The 15090-nt window shown below is 50.9% G+C and overlaps 1 protein-coding gene across 1 annotated transcript; it reads right to left on the reverse strand.

The window, feature by feature from the left end:
* Positions 1–1130: 1130 nt before the first annotated feature.
* LOC125965130 (pregnancy-associated glycoprotein 2-like) lies at positions 1131–10313 on the reverse strand. Its single transcript, XM_049713136.1, has 9 exons — positions 10088–10313; positions 8827–8977; positions 7754–7871; positions 7538–7656; positions 6156–6349; positions 4669–4785; positions 3051–3192; positions 2865–2963; positions 1131–1415 (listed from the first exon to the last, which is right to left on the reverse strand). The coding sequence occupies exons 1-9, from the start codon at positions 10186–10188 to the stop codon at positions 1263–1265; spliced, it is 1194 nt and encodes a 397-aa protein (XP_049569093.1). The 5' UTR covers positions 10189–10313; the 3' UTR covers positions 1131–1262.
* Positions 10314–15090: the final 4777 nt, after the last annotated feature.

Consider the following 15090-nt stretch of genomic DNA (forward strand, 5'->3'; position numbering starts at 1 on the left):
TGTTTTCCACCTTGTTTATTCTTCCCTGCTCCTTCTCTCACGTGGGTCTCCCTCCACCTCTGACCCCTGCTGTCCCCAGCCTGGACCTCTGCTTCCAGGTGGGAAGAAGTGATGCTTCCACTCCAAATGTGCCAAACCATGGCAGCTCGAACCAGTGGTTTGTAGCTCTGCCCCTGGAGGAAGCTCAGAAACGCTGAAGGCTTAGTGCGCCCTGGGGCCCCTTTGCATGCGTGGCATCCTCGCCAGCAGCCTTGGAGGCCAAGGGAAGGAGCATGCTGGGCCCTGGAGGGGTGGGCATGGCTCAGGGATCCACACGGCCCATCACTTGGGAAGTGGGACTGGAAAGGACACTGCAGGTGTGACACTGGAAGAGAGCTGGTGACTGGGGTGGGGGGACAAACGGGAACCATCTCAGCTTGAAGGGCCTCACCCAGAACCCCCCTGGAGCAGGCCACTGCCAAAGGTCCTGTGAGATGGGAAGGGTAGAAGGTATTTTTATTACCCGTTACCATCCCTCTGAAAGAGGAGGGGGCGGAGTTGGTGGGGGCCATCACAAACTCTTCCACTGTCTAGAACACTCGCGGCCACTTCCTTGGGGCCTGCCTCGCCCCAGCTGCAGTCACGTGGTGCTGGAGGAGACTGTCAATCACGTTGGGCAGGGCCACGTGATCAAGTAAAGCCAATCATAGTACCCCCAAGCCCCCCGCCAGGATGGTTGCTCCAGGGCTGGACACGTGATCTGAGGTGGCCCAATCAGAGCCCTCCTTGGTATCCTGAGGTTTTTCTGAGCTTCTTTCCTTAGGGATTAGACGCGTTAGGGATATATGTGTAGAAGTGTGAGGGAAGAAAGTTGTCAGGCTAAGAGAATCAAAGATGAGAGACGGGAAAGAGTGAGGGAGAGACAGAGGGAGCTGATGGCTTCTGATTCCTTGGGTCCAGTCACTGAGATCTTCGCATCTGCTGTGGTTCCTGTGTCCCGGATCCCCAGTGTCCTTCCAGTAAGTCTCCCCTTTCCTTAAAGCCACTTGGAGTTGGGCTCCTCTCACTTGTGGTTCAGATCCTGCCCGGTCATGATGCACCTCCCCGACCCAAAGAGAGGCACCCATTTGTATTAGCACCGTTGAGAATGGAAACTTTTATTCTTTGCTGAGAATGGGGCTTTGCAGAGCACCACAGTCCACCGCCATCCCTGGGTAGGAGTGCCCTACGTGTGAGTGAGTGTGTGTTTGGAGGGGGCCTGACTGCTGAAGCGGCCCCAGCCTTTACACTGCGGGAGCCAGGCCAACCCTGTTGTTTCCCCGATCGTAAACCGAGAAATACAGCCTCAGGAAGACGTCGCCCAGGATCCAGGTCTCCGAGCGGCTGATGTTCTCTGTGCCCCCTGCCAAGGTGCTGAGGCATTTGCCCCGAAGGCTCTGGGGGAGACGAAATGCACAGCAGTCAGCCTGAGCCCTTACCTGCCACCCTCTCGGCATCCGGAGCCGGCAGCTTCTCGGTTTTATCTCCCTCCTTTGGTAAGAACCAAGTGGCTCTCTCAGCAGCTGCGGAAGTGGGGTGCCCATCCAAGACCAAGAACGGCCAAGGCATGTGGTTGCCATGAGGGAGAGGGGCTGGGGGAGGGGAGGACGGGAGTTTGGGATGAGCAGATGCAAAGCACTATAGAGAGGATGGGTGAACGACAAGGCCCTGCTGTAGAGCCCAGGGAGCTCTATTCAAGCTCCCGTGATCAACTAGTGGAAAAGAAGAAGAAAAAGGATACAAATACACGTATAACAGAGTCAGTTTGCTGTACAGCATAAATTAACAAAACACTGTATATCAACTATACTTGAATAAAATGTTAAAAAGAGCAAGGATGGCCTGTAATTCCCCTCATTCCTTCTGACCCTGCTCGCCGTTTCCTCTGCAGGGAATGCCTTTGCTTCTCCCTCTTCCCCACGACCCGTTCTTAGAGACTGCGCTCAGCCCCTCTAGGAAGGCTTCCTGGCCCCACGCTCGCCCTCCCTGGCCACTCCAGGCCGGGTTGGGTGACTCACCCTGGTGCTCCCCTTGTGTACAGCCCTCATCACTCTAATGTGCGCCCGGCACCCCTCGGCTCAGCCCCCGGGGGTGCCATTTGCATGGGGTCCAGTGTAGATTCTCCTGGACCCATGCAGGCCTCCTCGTGCCTCCATGAGGCTGGGGGTTTAGAATGACTGAAATTCCCTTTCTTCCTCAAAGCCTTCTTTGAGGCCATCAGCCTCCTCTGAACTCCCATAGGGAGCTGACATTAAGCCTCAACCCTGTGCAAGGGCCGTGCGGTCACTGTGCACCCTTAATTCACGGGAGCATGCAGCCTCCCCACAGAGGGGTCTGGTACCCCAACTCACAGAGTGGGAACTGGGGCTTAGCAAGGGGAAGTCGCAGGCAAGGACGAGGGTCGCCATGTAATTTGTCATCCAAAGCAGGACACCTTCGAGGTGGGAGGGAGACCGTTAACCATTATGGTGGGACAACACACTGAGACTGTGGCCACCCACCCCACTTGTCCCTTGGCCTATTGCAGGGATTGCTAGAGCTGACTTTCCGTGTTCATCTATCTGAGGGCTCAGGTTGAACTGAAGCTCCTTGAGGGCCGAGGCCCTTAGTGTTCCCTTCTCCTTGTGCCTCGCACCAGGCCAGCACGGGGCAGTGTTCCATTTATTTCAGGATGATGGAAGTCCCAGACTGCCCCTTACTCTCAAGTGGTTGGTTTTGTGGGAGGCACTGGCCCAGCCACAGGGGCTCCGTGGCATCTGCAATGGTGTGGCTTGCCCTGCAGAGGGCCCCCTCCTGCAAGCAGGAGCCCAAGGGTTTCTGCAATTCCACCAGGGTTGGCCCTTCACCTTTCTGATGTAGGCTTGAGGGGGCAGTGGGTAGTCGTTGCCGTTGATGCTGAAGATGATTGTAGGCAGGCGAGCCACATAGCTACATGAAACCGCATACTGTTAGAGAAAGAGGGAGAGAGGTTGGCCCAGGTGATCCCTGGTGCGTGGAGAGCCCCGGAGTGACCCTGTGGCGTGACCCTTCACCTCGTTATCGACAAGGCGGGCGCCGATGAGCCTTCGGACGGCGGTGATCACTCTACTTGGGCCAACTAGGAACGACGTCCCGGTATCCAAAATGGCCTGGCAGCCGCGGCAACAACCAAAAGCCACACCGTTTATGGTGATGCTGAGAGACAGTGGGACAGAGTGGACACCAGGATCACTGTGAAGTCTCCCCCCATGACCGCCCCCCTCCCTGACTGTCTCCCTTCAGCTCACGCCCTGACTCTGTTTGCCTTTGCTCTGGTCGCCTAACCTTCGCTGACTGCCTTTCAGCTCCTGAGTGCATCAGGCTCTTTGGTGCCTCAGGGCCTTGGCATGTGCTGCTCGCCCTTCCTAGAAGACCCCCATCCCCTTTGTCTAGCTAATTTCTCGTCATCTTCCAGGTTCCAGCTTACTTGTCTCTTTTTCAGGAAAGTCCTCCCCCCCAGAGTAGATCAGGCTCCTGTCCTGGTCACTCTCTGTAGTCTCTTCCTCATTTCTAGCATGTACCGAAGTGGAAATTCATTATTATGTGTGTGACTCGTTTCATGTACGTCTGCCTTACTAGATGTAAGGGCAAGTTGTAGCCTCAGTGCCTCTCTCAAGTGCCTAGCACACAGCGGATGCACAATGTATGTTTGTTGAATGAATGAATGAATGAAAAAGTGGATGAGGAACAACCAGAGCCCTGTATGTGCTGTGTGACCGATAACGGGTCAACCCACACAGTGAAGATGGAGGTTCTCCGGGGCAGCAGATGCTGAGAGTAGGGGTGTCGGAGACACAGGCTGCCCTGGGAGAGGTTGTCTCCCAGCATGGCCCACTCACACAGCTCAGACACTGAGGCCCGTGGCCAGGAGATGCCTGAGCTAGCCCAGGGGGCCTCCAAAGGACACGGAAGCTTCTGTCTGAGGGTATCACTGAGAATCCCGTCAATTATTGCCCCTTGTTCTCAGGCCACTCCTGGATCCCGGCTTCCTGATTCTCTCTGTCACAGCCCCTGCCCCACTGTGTGCCCGGGATGGGGGGTGGCTATGGGTGGGGCGAGTGTCTCTTTGTATGAGTTGCTTTCAGGTCTCAAGAATGCAGCCAACCTCTCTCCACTGCTGGGGTGTTTCTCCCTCAGGAAACCAGTTTTCCTGGTTTGTCCAGGACTTTCCCTGTTTTGAAACTGGTAGTTTTGTGTAGTGACAGCTCCCTGGGTCCCGGGTAGCCCTAGACAGTTGGTCAACTTATCACAACCCTGTTCAGGCTGGTGAAATCCTCCCTCATCCTCTTTCACTGCACTTCAGGGTCTTCAAACGGTGCTCCCTGCCTTCCAGCGTGGTGGGTGCAGCCCTCTTGGGCTGCACACGTCTCTCTGAACCCTGTTCAGGACCCTGGTCAGAGCCCTGGTCAGGGGCCTGGGGTGATTATGAACCCATGGGTGGTGTGTGTATCTGTGTGTGTTTTTGTGTGTATCTGTGTGCCTGTGCGTGTGCTTACACGTGTGTCTTTGGGGGTGGAGCGTATGTCTGTGTGTGTGTGACTGTGCGTCTGTGCGTTTCTTTGTGTGTCTGCATGTGTCCGTGTGCACGTGTGGGAGCATCACTTGGGGTGGCCCTCAGAGGGAGGGTCTTACCGGTTCATGGTTATCTGCCAGTAGTGAGGTCGGGACACTGGTATCCACTGGAGCTTTCCTTTGTGGTAGCTGTTGTCCACCCCGCCTAACATCACAATGCTGCCATTCTCCTTCTGGCTGAGGAGAAAAGAAAGAGGGAGGGCTCGTTGTAGGAGAATAACGGCAGGCACTGTCTGAGGGCTGTGCTTCTCCACCCATCCTTGGCACTATTAGGGTCCCCATTTTACAGAGACGGAAATTGAGGCCCGGAGGGATTGAGGACCTGTCCGAGGTGGGTCACCGACTAGTGAGTGGCACAGAAGGGGTTCGAAGCTGGGCAGCCTGGCTGGGCTCCGACCACCCACCCTTCTGAAGAGGGCTCGGTCCCCTCCAGCAACCAGAGTGCTCAGAGATACCCTCAGAGGACACCGTGCCGGAGGGGTCTGGCTGTCCCCTCGCCTAGCCTGTCATTGTTCAGAAAAGCCGAGGCCCGAGGGCGCCAAGGGTGTGGGCTCAGGCTCACCCAGGGTTGGCTTCACCAGCGTGTGTGACCTGTGCCACCCATGGGGCCTCACACGCAGCAGGGCCCTGAGCCTCTGCTATCCCTGTCTTGAAATTCCCAATACTTTTTTTTTTTTTTTTTTTTGCGGTACGCGGGCCTCTCACTGCTGTGGCCTCTCCCGTTGAGGAGCACAGGCTCTGGACGCGCAGGCTCAGCGGCCATGGCTCATGGGCCCAGCCGCTCCACGGCATGTGGGATCCTCCCGGACCGGGGTACGAACCCGCGTCCCCCGCATTGGCAGGCGGACTCTCAACCACTGCGCCACCAGGGAAGCCCCCTAATACTTTTTTTATTTTTTATTTTTTTTCGGTACGCGGGCCTCTCACTGTTGTGGCCTCTCCCGTTGCGGAGCACAGGCTCCGGACGCGCAGGCTCAGCGGCCATGGCTCACGGGCCCAGCTGCTCCGCGGCATGTGGGATCTTCCCGGACCGGGGCACGAACCCCCGTCCCCTGCATCGGCAGGCGGACTCCCAACCACTGCGCCACCAGGGAAGCCCCTCCTAATACTTTTTGAACAAGAGGTCCCACGTTTTCATTTCGTGCTGGCACCTGCGAATTGTGTAGCTGCTTCTGGGCTCCTGGTAAAATGTTAGTGAGGAGGAAACATTCCCACCATCCCTATCCTTCCTCCCATATGAAATCCATCAGCACATCCTGTTGCCTTTTCCTCCAACCTGTATCCTGATATCTTCCACTGCTCTCCCTCTTCCCTTCACACCCCCCTGGACCAAGCTGCTGCCCCTGAGCCCATGAGCATGCTTGTGTTCTCATAAAACTTTATTTACAAAAACCAGTGGCAGGGCCAGATGTGGCCCTGGGGCCATAGTTATCCCGGGCTAGACTGTCTCTCAGGAAACTTCTGGATCAGCTGGGCTACAACTTTTCATGCAACTGAAAGCATCTTACAGCTGACTTAGAGAGAGGGCTTGTGCAGTTCAGACTTACGTGCTCAAGTAGAAGGCAAAGACAGACTGAGAAATGACGCCTCGTTTCTTCAGGTTGTCGAAGACAGGGGTGGTCCCTTGGATGGCGAGGCTGCGGTAGCCCAAGCCCAGGATGCCATCAAAGGGTGCATGCTCCAACCCAAACTGCGCCTTGCTCAGGGCAAACGGCTGGACCACATCGACAAGTTTCCCGATCTGTGGGAGAGGAGAGTGTTCCCACATAAAGGTTTGGGAAGTGGGGCTGGGACTGGGCTGGGATGGAGATGCCACGAGCACCGCAGAGAAGAACTGTGGCCTGGCTGTGCCCTGTGTTGACCTCAGATAGTTAGACCAAGCTGCGACTGGAATTTGGGTTCCATTTGTGCTGGCTGTGGCTTTTAACCAACACCTGCCCATCCTGCAAACACCATGTGAAGTGAGCGAAATTGGCCACATGCTTCCTGTGCAGGCGGAAAAACAGGGACTCAACAGGACCAAATGGTTCCGACTGGAGGACAGAATGAGTAGAGAGCAGGATAGTCTTCTCTTCGGCGTCACTATGATCTGATGACAGAAATGGACTGAATTCATCGCAATGCATTGTGGATTCTGCATCTGCCTAGGCAGACAGAAGCCCATTTTACAATGTCGCTGCCAGGGTGCTTATGAAAATTCTGCCTGGGAAACACGCTTTGGGGATGTGCGTCTGTGTGTGTGAGAGAGAGAGAGAATACTCAGGCCCTTTGGGGGATGCAGGCTATAGTTTTCACTAGGCTCTCAAAGGCCCCCTCTTGTGGACCCCCATTTATCAGGCCCTTCCCACGTCTGTGGCCCCCTGCTTTCCCTGTCTGGATTTCCGAAGCCCTCAGTTCCCCGCAACCGCCCAAGATCATTTTTATCCTCTCCCCAGGTACCGCACACCTGATGAATCCTGACTGGCCAGCCCAGCTCCACCGTTTACCTGATGCCTGACCTTGGCAAGGCCCTGGCTTTCTGCACCTCGGTTCCCTCATCTGTCTAGTGGAGCTAATCATAGCACTTGCTATGTGGGGTTGCTGCAGGAGTAAACGAGTTATTACCGTGAAAGTACCTGGCACAGCCTGAGGATATAAGAGTGGGTGCTTTTTTCCCCTCTCTCCCTGCTCCCAGCAAAAGGAACCTTGAGCTGCTCATGGGCAAAGGAGCTGCAAATCCACACCTCAAGCCACTCTCTGGGTCAGCCATTCTGGGAGTTTGTGTGTCAGCAGGGACACTGTCTCCCCAGGGACACAACACTGTGGGGTGGGCGGCCAGCCACTAGGGGACTTTGGGAAAGACGGGCCCTCCCAGTTGGGCCTGCATCTGTTTTGTAAGCTGCGGTTGCTCCCAGGGCCAGCCCTGACTCAGCTTCTGGTTTCCAGTTACCCGAACAGTGTCGTAGCCAAGAAATCCAACCATCCTCCCGGAGCCGTAGGTGAGGTCGACGGGGAAGCCCGAGAGCCGGAAGGTGGTGGACACGTGAGGGTTGAAGACATTGTGTGTATCTGCGGACACAAGAGATGTGTGTCCGTCAGGTGCCAAGGACGGAGAAGGGGGTGGGAGGGGGAGTACAAATGGGCTGGGGGGGGGGCAGGTACTCACAGCAGGGGACACTGTCGCAGTAGGTGGAAGGCACCCACAAGTCAGCTGAGCCGGTGTCAAAGACGACCTTGAACTGCTGAGGGGGCGTTCCAATGCTGATGTTGCCGACATAGGCTAGCTACAGGGGCCGGGGAGGGGTGGTGTGGTCAGACCTGGCTGCCCTGGCCGCCCTCGATTCCCAGAGTACTGCTTCCCTCGAGGTGTCCCGTGTCTCCTGAGATCACTTTCCAACCGCCCCACCTCACAGCCTCTGCTCACACCGGTGCCTTCATTTGATTTTTTTTCTTTCTTTGCACTCCCACTGCAGGGGGACCGGGTTCGATCCCTGGTCAGGGAACTAAGAGCCCGCATGGAGGAAGAGTCTTAAGCACTGGCCTGCAGGCGAGTCCTGGTGCGTTCATTTGAGAAGCTCTCCAGTCCCCCCTTTAAGGCCCAGCCTGTTTCTTTCTCCAGTTGGCCCTCCTAGGTCACCCCAGGCCACCTCCTCTGAACTCAGACCATGTCCTATCACCACCACGCTTTTATTTGACATGTATTTACTCTTTGCCTATCGCTCAGGCTGTCCTATGCATTCTTGAGGAAGAGACGAGACCTTTTTAAAAATCAGTAACAATAACCATAGTGTTAGATTTTTATGGCGTCACAGGCCATAGGGGCTCAGTAACTTTTTACTGGTGTCCTTGGATCTGCGGAGGCTGAACTTTGTCCGCCTGGGGTTTCAATCTTGATTTGCAGTTGGCTTTATCTTTCGATCAGACACGGCTCACCTTTCATCTGTAACTCAGTGGTTCACTTAGTTCAGGAGGAACAATCTCCCTCAAACTAATGACATATCTTTGGCAAGAAATGGGTGTTTACCTGCCACCTGGTCATTGCCGAGCCCAGTTACCACCGACCAAGAGTTGAGGATGAGAGTGCCCTCTTCTCTGGGAATGGGGTCCGTATTCCCCAGTGTTTCTGCTTCCTGCAGGAGCCCTAGCCCCACCACACCGCCTGGCGCCTCCAGATGAACCCCAGTGCCAGGCCAGAGCACCAGGGGGCGCTGTAGAGTGCCATCCACCCAACACACTCACATCCAGGTAGTTCCTCAGGGGATGAAGAGACAATTTTGGGTCATGGGCGACATTCTGGGACCTGTCGTCATTGTTCCTCAACAGGAAGTTTGTCAGCAAGTTTTTTTCCCTGAGGGTTTCTCGCATGGTCTTCATCTTTGTTAGAGGGATTCTTTCACCGAGCATTGGGAAAAGGAAACAAAGAAGGGTCAGCAACCAGCTGTCTGTGTTATAGTACGACTGTCATACCTTGCATTGTAATGGCACTGTGTATATTCCAAGCATTTTTATGAGTGTCCTCTCATATCAGGACGCTATGCAAAGGCGATGGCAAATGCCTAGGTTTGAATACAGGTTCTGTTGTTTAATTTGGATAAGCCATATGACCATTTGGAGTCTCAGTTTCCCCCTCGGTAGGTAAAAGGTAGAATATAACTCCTATCGTCCGTATAGAATGCTCTGGGTATTAAGTGAGATGATGTATATAATGTGCCTGATATGTAAGAAGTGTCAACAATGACAGCCCTTCCCATTGCTATTGCCATCCCACTGTATCTTTTTCTAAGAAGTTCTGGGAAGGAGTCCGAAGGGGGATCATTACCCTCTTTTTACAGGGGAGGAATTTGAAATGCAGGGAGTTTGTGACTTGGCTGTGGTCACACTGCTTGTTAGAGGTAAATCAGCCTAGAAGTAGCCTTCCAGATCTTTCTCCAGGGCTCCAGCAGAAGAGAGGGGTGAGAGAGGAAGCCAGGAGATGGGGAATAAATTAGGGAAATTAAGAAGCTAGAGAAGCAAGGAAGAGTCAAAATAGAAAAACAAAACAAAACAAAAAAACTGAAAACTCAGAGAGTTCTGCATGCACAGAGACATCCAAAGGGGATGGAGAGATAAAGGAGAGAGATACAGAGATGAAGACACAGACACATACACAGAAATGCAGAGAGAGCAGAGAGAATACCTAGAAGCAATCACAGGAGAAATGCTGTTCATAGGACCACACTTACAGTTGCACAGGCTGTGCACTGAGCAATCCCAAGGAGTGCCATTTTCACATAGGTCATGATGTGACGGTACCCCAAGAGTTGTGCAGCCCTGCAGGCCTACCCCAAGACCCTTGGGCCCCATGTTGCCCATGGCACGGTACTCATCAATAAGTGAGAGTTGAACTTCAAGAGTGTCAGGGAATGATTACATTCCCTTCTAACCCTGATGGGTGGAAGAATAAGAGGACAAGGAAGACCCCAGAAAGAGAGATGATGCCACTTACAGTCCCCGCACTTACATGACTAGGCACTCTGAGAGGGCCACCAGCCCAAGGATCCCAAGCCACTTCATGCTTCTTTTCTGGGTCCAAGTACTCAGGAAAGAGTGAGTTCTGAGCATGCAGTGCTGGCCAAGAGCTCCTAGTTATATATGCTCTGACATGCCCTAATTGTCCCCCTTAGGCCATTAATGGATCTGATCAGAAATACGAACCTCTCGATACAATCTTTACCTCCATCAGTGTCTGTGGGGAGTGGACTTGGAAAATTCTCAGAATACAGAGACTTCTACTGTAATCTCTTCCTTGGGGCTTGGCTGAAAAACCAAACTGAACTGCACGGATTAACTAAGAGTGGGGAGACTGTCGCCAACTTGGAGATAAAACACTGCTAACAACGTGATAAAAGTCAATGCTAGGGGCCATGCTTGACATTCGTGATCTCATATGATCATGAAGCGTGCGTTGTTGTCCTCAGCTGGAGAGGAGATCGCTCGGAGGAAAAGAGTTCAAATGGCAAAGTGAAGACTTTAGGGGCAGCCCAGTGACATGCGAGTGGCTTTATGTAGTGGGACAGATGGCACAGTTCAGGGGCACCTAGGATGTCAATCTGCATCAAAGATCTGGGCTAGAGTAGTATTACAATTGCACAGCTTCACTATTGAGAGAAATGTGATGCATGCATCCACAAGATACTTTATATCGTCCAACAAACATACACGGAGGACCCTGTGTGCTAGGGTCCGGGGTAGATGCTGTAAAGTCAAAGTCAAGTAAGACACAGGAGGTTCTTATCTTCAGGGAGCTAGCAGTCTAGGGAAGCTCTCACAAACGCATGACTCAGGAGGCAAGAGAAATGAATGGAAGGGCTGGGCGGGCACCAGGGACACAGGGCAGCACATGCCCTACCACTGGGGGCAGCCGCTCCTCAGCTCCCACAGCGGCTGGTTGGCAAGTTTTCAAGAGAAGTTAGAAGTCTGGATATTTATGTAAAATCCCCTGATTTTAAATGTTAGCGACCAATTTTGTTTGTTTTTTTCAAAAAACATAGTGTGAGCCAAACCTCAAACAACTAACTGTGTGCTGGATTCAGCCTGCAGGCTGTGCAGGTTTTTGTTTCTGGCCTAGAGGTGGGAGTAGAGAGGGGACAGAGAGGGGGTTCAATTCATGTTGGTCGAATGAGTAAGAGAACGAATGCATCTTAACCATGTTAATTTTCCTTCCTTATGTAAAGAAAGATTACCAGGGTCATATAAACCAATGAATTTAATAATGTCCACTTGCTGAGCATCTGGTATAATTCCCCACTAGGGTCCATGCCTTGAAACATTTTCTCTACCAAACCAAGCATGCAAAGAAATAACTTCTAAGTGTCTTATCAGTCAAAGAAGACAAAAGAGACCACTCAGAGCTCCTGCTCAGCCTGAGGTGAACAGGGCTACCTGTTAAACTGTTATTCCAGCCAAAGTGAAGATGATGGAGTTTTATGGTTCCTTCCAGGCTTCCCAGGACGTGGGTGTTCCTGCGTGAGATCTATCCAGGCCTGTCCCTCGGGTAGAACAACGGGAGGCTGGCCTGGCCACCAGGCGGGTGATAGATTGGGTGCTGCGTCTTCCTACTCATTTTTGAATGTTGTTAAAATTCAGTTTTGGCGTTTCAGTCCCTACGCAGGGTATCTGACGGCAACTAGCAAGTGACACACACTATACCATTTAGCTCAGCAATTCTACTTCTAGGGATCTATCCCAAAGATACACTGGCAAAAATACAAAAAGACATATGTACAAGCCATTCACTGCAACACTGTTTGTAAAAGCAGAAGTTAGAAACTTACCTGTAGTGACCATCCATGGGGGAGTGTTGAATAAGGCACAGGGCATCCGAACAACTGGGCATGATGCAGATGGAGGGAGACGTGGAGGGTGAGATCTTCAGGGTGTACTGTTTAGTTTTTAAAAAAGGGGAACCGGAGAAGTGCTTCTAGTTTGTTACTTTTACATACGTGTATATGTCTATTTTCAATAAGAAAGAGTGGAAGAATAAGCCAAAGACTAAAGGAAAAAAATTGTAATTTATGGGGGAGGGGCAGGGACAGAAGTGTGATTTTTCGTCTTATAGTTTGACTTTGCAACCATGTAAATGTGTTCCAGAATCAAAGAAGAGATAAACACATCTGTCGAAATTGAGAACTAAGACAAATGAGCCTAATTCTACCAAGTTGGTGACCCAGCCGCACACAACAAAACATTACTTAAGTGGCTTTAAAATGCAGAACTTTGACCTACATTCAGAGTGGGATATCTTCTAAGAACAAAGACAAACACACAAACACATCCTCCCTCCAAAACCAAACCCAAAACCAAAAGCCAAAGAAATCTGAAACTATATCCAGCACCTTATTGTTGGTGATGTTGCTACTGTTATTTTGAGAGTATCTTATGTATGTTACAGGTTAAAGCAAGTAAGTAACTAATGCTAATGTTGTCATGAAGCACGACTTCCAGTGGAAGAGAGAAAAGATGTTTACGTATGAAACAAAAAGCTTCAGTAAAACCCTGCGGTCTGAAAACTTGAATTGGAAGTATAAGTTTGTACCAATTAATTATTTTCTTCTTTTTTTTAAAGAAAATCTCTACTTTCTGGGTCTGACCACTGAAAAGCCTAGAAGCAATTGCAACTTGATAACAGGGACTTAGTGACAATCCTGAGGCCTAGCCTGTGGCCTCTGAACACCATTTCCCACCAGAAGATACAGAGATTCTTGAAGAGATGGTTGATTTCAGGGCTGGGCCAAGAAATGCACAAGATAAGCCTGGGAATCTTGAAGGACCAGAAAGGTGAGGGCCTTCAAAGATCACCGGGGGCTGGACAAAAAGTTTAGGAATCCATATAAAAAGGCCAAAGTGGGACAATTTTAGCATCACATCAAATCGACTGAAACAAAATTAAATATATAAAAAACCATAACCGGGACTTCCCTGGTGGCGCAGTGCATAAGACTCCGGGCTCCCAATGCAGGGGGCCTCTGTTTGATCCCTGGTCAGGGAACTAGGTCCCACATGCCACAACTAAGAGTTCGCATGATGCAGCTAAAGATCCTGCATGCCGCAACTGAGAATCCCGAGTGCCGCAACAAAGACCCGGCACAGCCAAATAAATAATAAATATATATTTTGAAAGGCCGAATAATATTCCATTCTATGTCTCTACCACATTTCCTTTATCCATTCAACTGTTGATGGAGCTAAGTTGTTTCTGCATCTTGGCTATTGTGAATGATGTTGCAACGTACAAGACAGGACAAATACCCCTTTGAGATCATGGTGTGAATTTTTTGGAATACATACCCAGAAGTGGGATTGCTGGATCAAATAGTAATTCTCTTTTTAAGTTTTTGAGGAACCTCCATTCTGTTTTCCAGTGGCTACACCATTTTACATCCCCACCAACAGTGTACAGGGTTCCACATCCTCTTCAACACTTGTTATCTTTTGTTTTTTGATAATGACCATCCTAACTGGTGGGAGATGGTATCTCATTGTCATTTGATTTGCATTTTCTTGATGATTAGTGAGGGAGGAACTAAGCTTATCCCAAATTTACAGAATAGGAAACTGATGTCCAGAGATGAACTTACCAAGGTCACATGACTGGTAAGGGTCAGAGGTGGGATTTGAACCCAGGAGAAAAGCTCCAGGATGTACGTGCCTGGCGAGTACGTCGCACTGTCTTCCATGTGCTTAGCAAACCTGGGATCATGCTGTTTTGTATTCTGTTCTTTTCTCTCAATGTCATATTGGAATGATTTCTCATAACATTAAATGTTCTGCTGAAACACAATTTTAAGGCAGTTGGTTGCATGATGACCTATCTATGCTGTGGACACTTTATGTTTACTGGGCCTGGGACATCCCAGATTTTCCCTTTTGTAGGAGACTCTGAGGACTACTTCCTGCTTATTTATGTCTGCGGGTCCTTCTGATCATCGCTTTAGCATAAACCTTAGAAGCAAAATTACTGGGACAAGACTATACATATTTTAAGAACAAGTCATTCCAAAAAGATTGTACCAACTTACAGTCTTTCAAGAAGTGTTTAGGATCTATCTTTCCCTGTTTTTTCTACCTTTTCTCTCACCGGTGGCTATAAATCTCTTTGGTCTGCATTGGGTAAAGGATAAAAGTGGAAGGTGGGGGAAGATTGTTGCTTCGAAGATCAGACTTTGGGACTTCCCTTGGCGGTTCAGTGGTTAAGAGTCCACACTTCCAAGGCAGGCAATGTGGGTTTGATCCATTGTCAGGGAACTAAGATGCCATGTGCCATGCAGCTTGGTCAAAAAAAAAAAAAAAAGTTGATGAAGATCAGAATTTCTCCTCATGTTGGTAGCACAGGCTACAAATATAGAGCCTCAGGAACAGTGGGCTCATTAACCCACACAGCTCCAGCCCTGGCCTTAGGCTCATCTAGGGAGGCAAAGCCTGACTCTTTCTGCTTGATATTACGGCAGTAAGCCACGCTGACACCGTATGTGTCCCGACATGATGCAGCAGTGCGTTCTAGTGGAAGCATCTACTAATTCATCCATTCATTTACTCAACATGTATTTACTGAGGGCCTATGATGTGCCTGTAACCACTACTGGAGCCACAAGATTGGAGGAGACTTCCTTCATCTGTACAATGGGGGTCATGCCCTGCAGGGGCTCATGGGGAGACAGTGAAATGCATATGTAATTAACCAGAGCTATTATTCTTACTCTTATTGGTAGTTTCTCCCCAACAGAGACATTGCTTATGGTTCCATGAAGACCACTTGGAAAATGAGTTTGACAAACTGTTCACTTGAGTCTCCATTAAGCCCATGCATGACATTTGCTGTTTTAAAAAAAATGCCATTTCTGCTCTCACCTTTTCCCCCTTTGTCAGCTCTGCAACCAGTCCTCTTTCACCCCCACAAGCCGATCGTAATCCAGGGCCACCCCAGAGGGACCAGACACACGGAACCGTGGACATACGGCAGGTGTG

This window comes from Orcinus orca, chromosome 8 (genome assembly GCF_937001465.1).
Source record: "Orcinus orca chromosome 8, mOrcOrc1.1, whole genome shotgun sequence".
In the NCBI taxonomy this organism is placed as follows: domain Eukaryota; kingdom Metazoa; phylum Chordata; class Mammalia; order Artiodactyla; family Delphinidae; genus Orcinus; species Orcinus orca.

What these genes read in the sequence shown, in the direction of transcription:
- LOC125965130 (XM_049713136.1), bottom strand. Translation starts at nt 10,188, where the DNA reads ATGCTCAGAACTCACTCTTTCCTGAGTACTTGGACCCAGAAAAGAAGC. An exon ending in CTCTCAGAGTGCCTAGTCAT is followed by an intron (nt 8,978 to 10,087) that starts GTAAGTGCGGGG and finishes GCTCGGTGAAAG; the next exon opens with AATCCCTCTAACAAAGATGA. An exon ending in CCCTGAGGAACTACCTGGAT is followed by an intron (nt 7,872 to 8,826) that starts GTGAGTGTGTTG and finishes CGGCCCCTGTAG; the next exon opens with CTAGCCTATGTCGGCAACAT.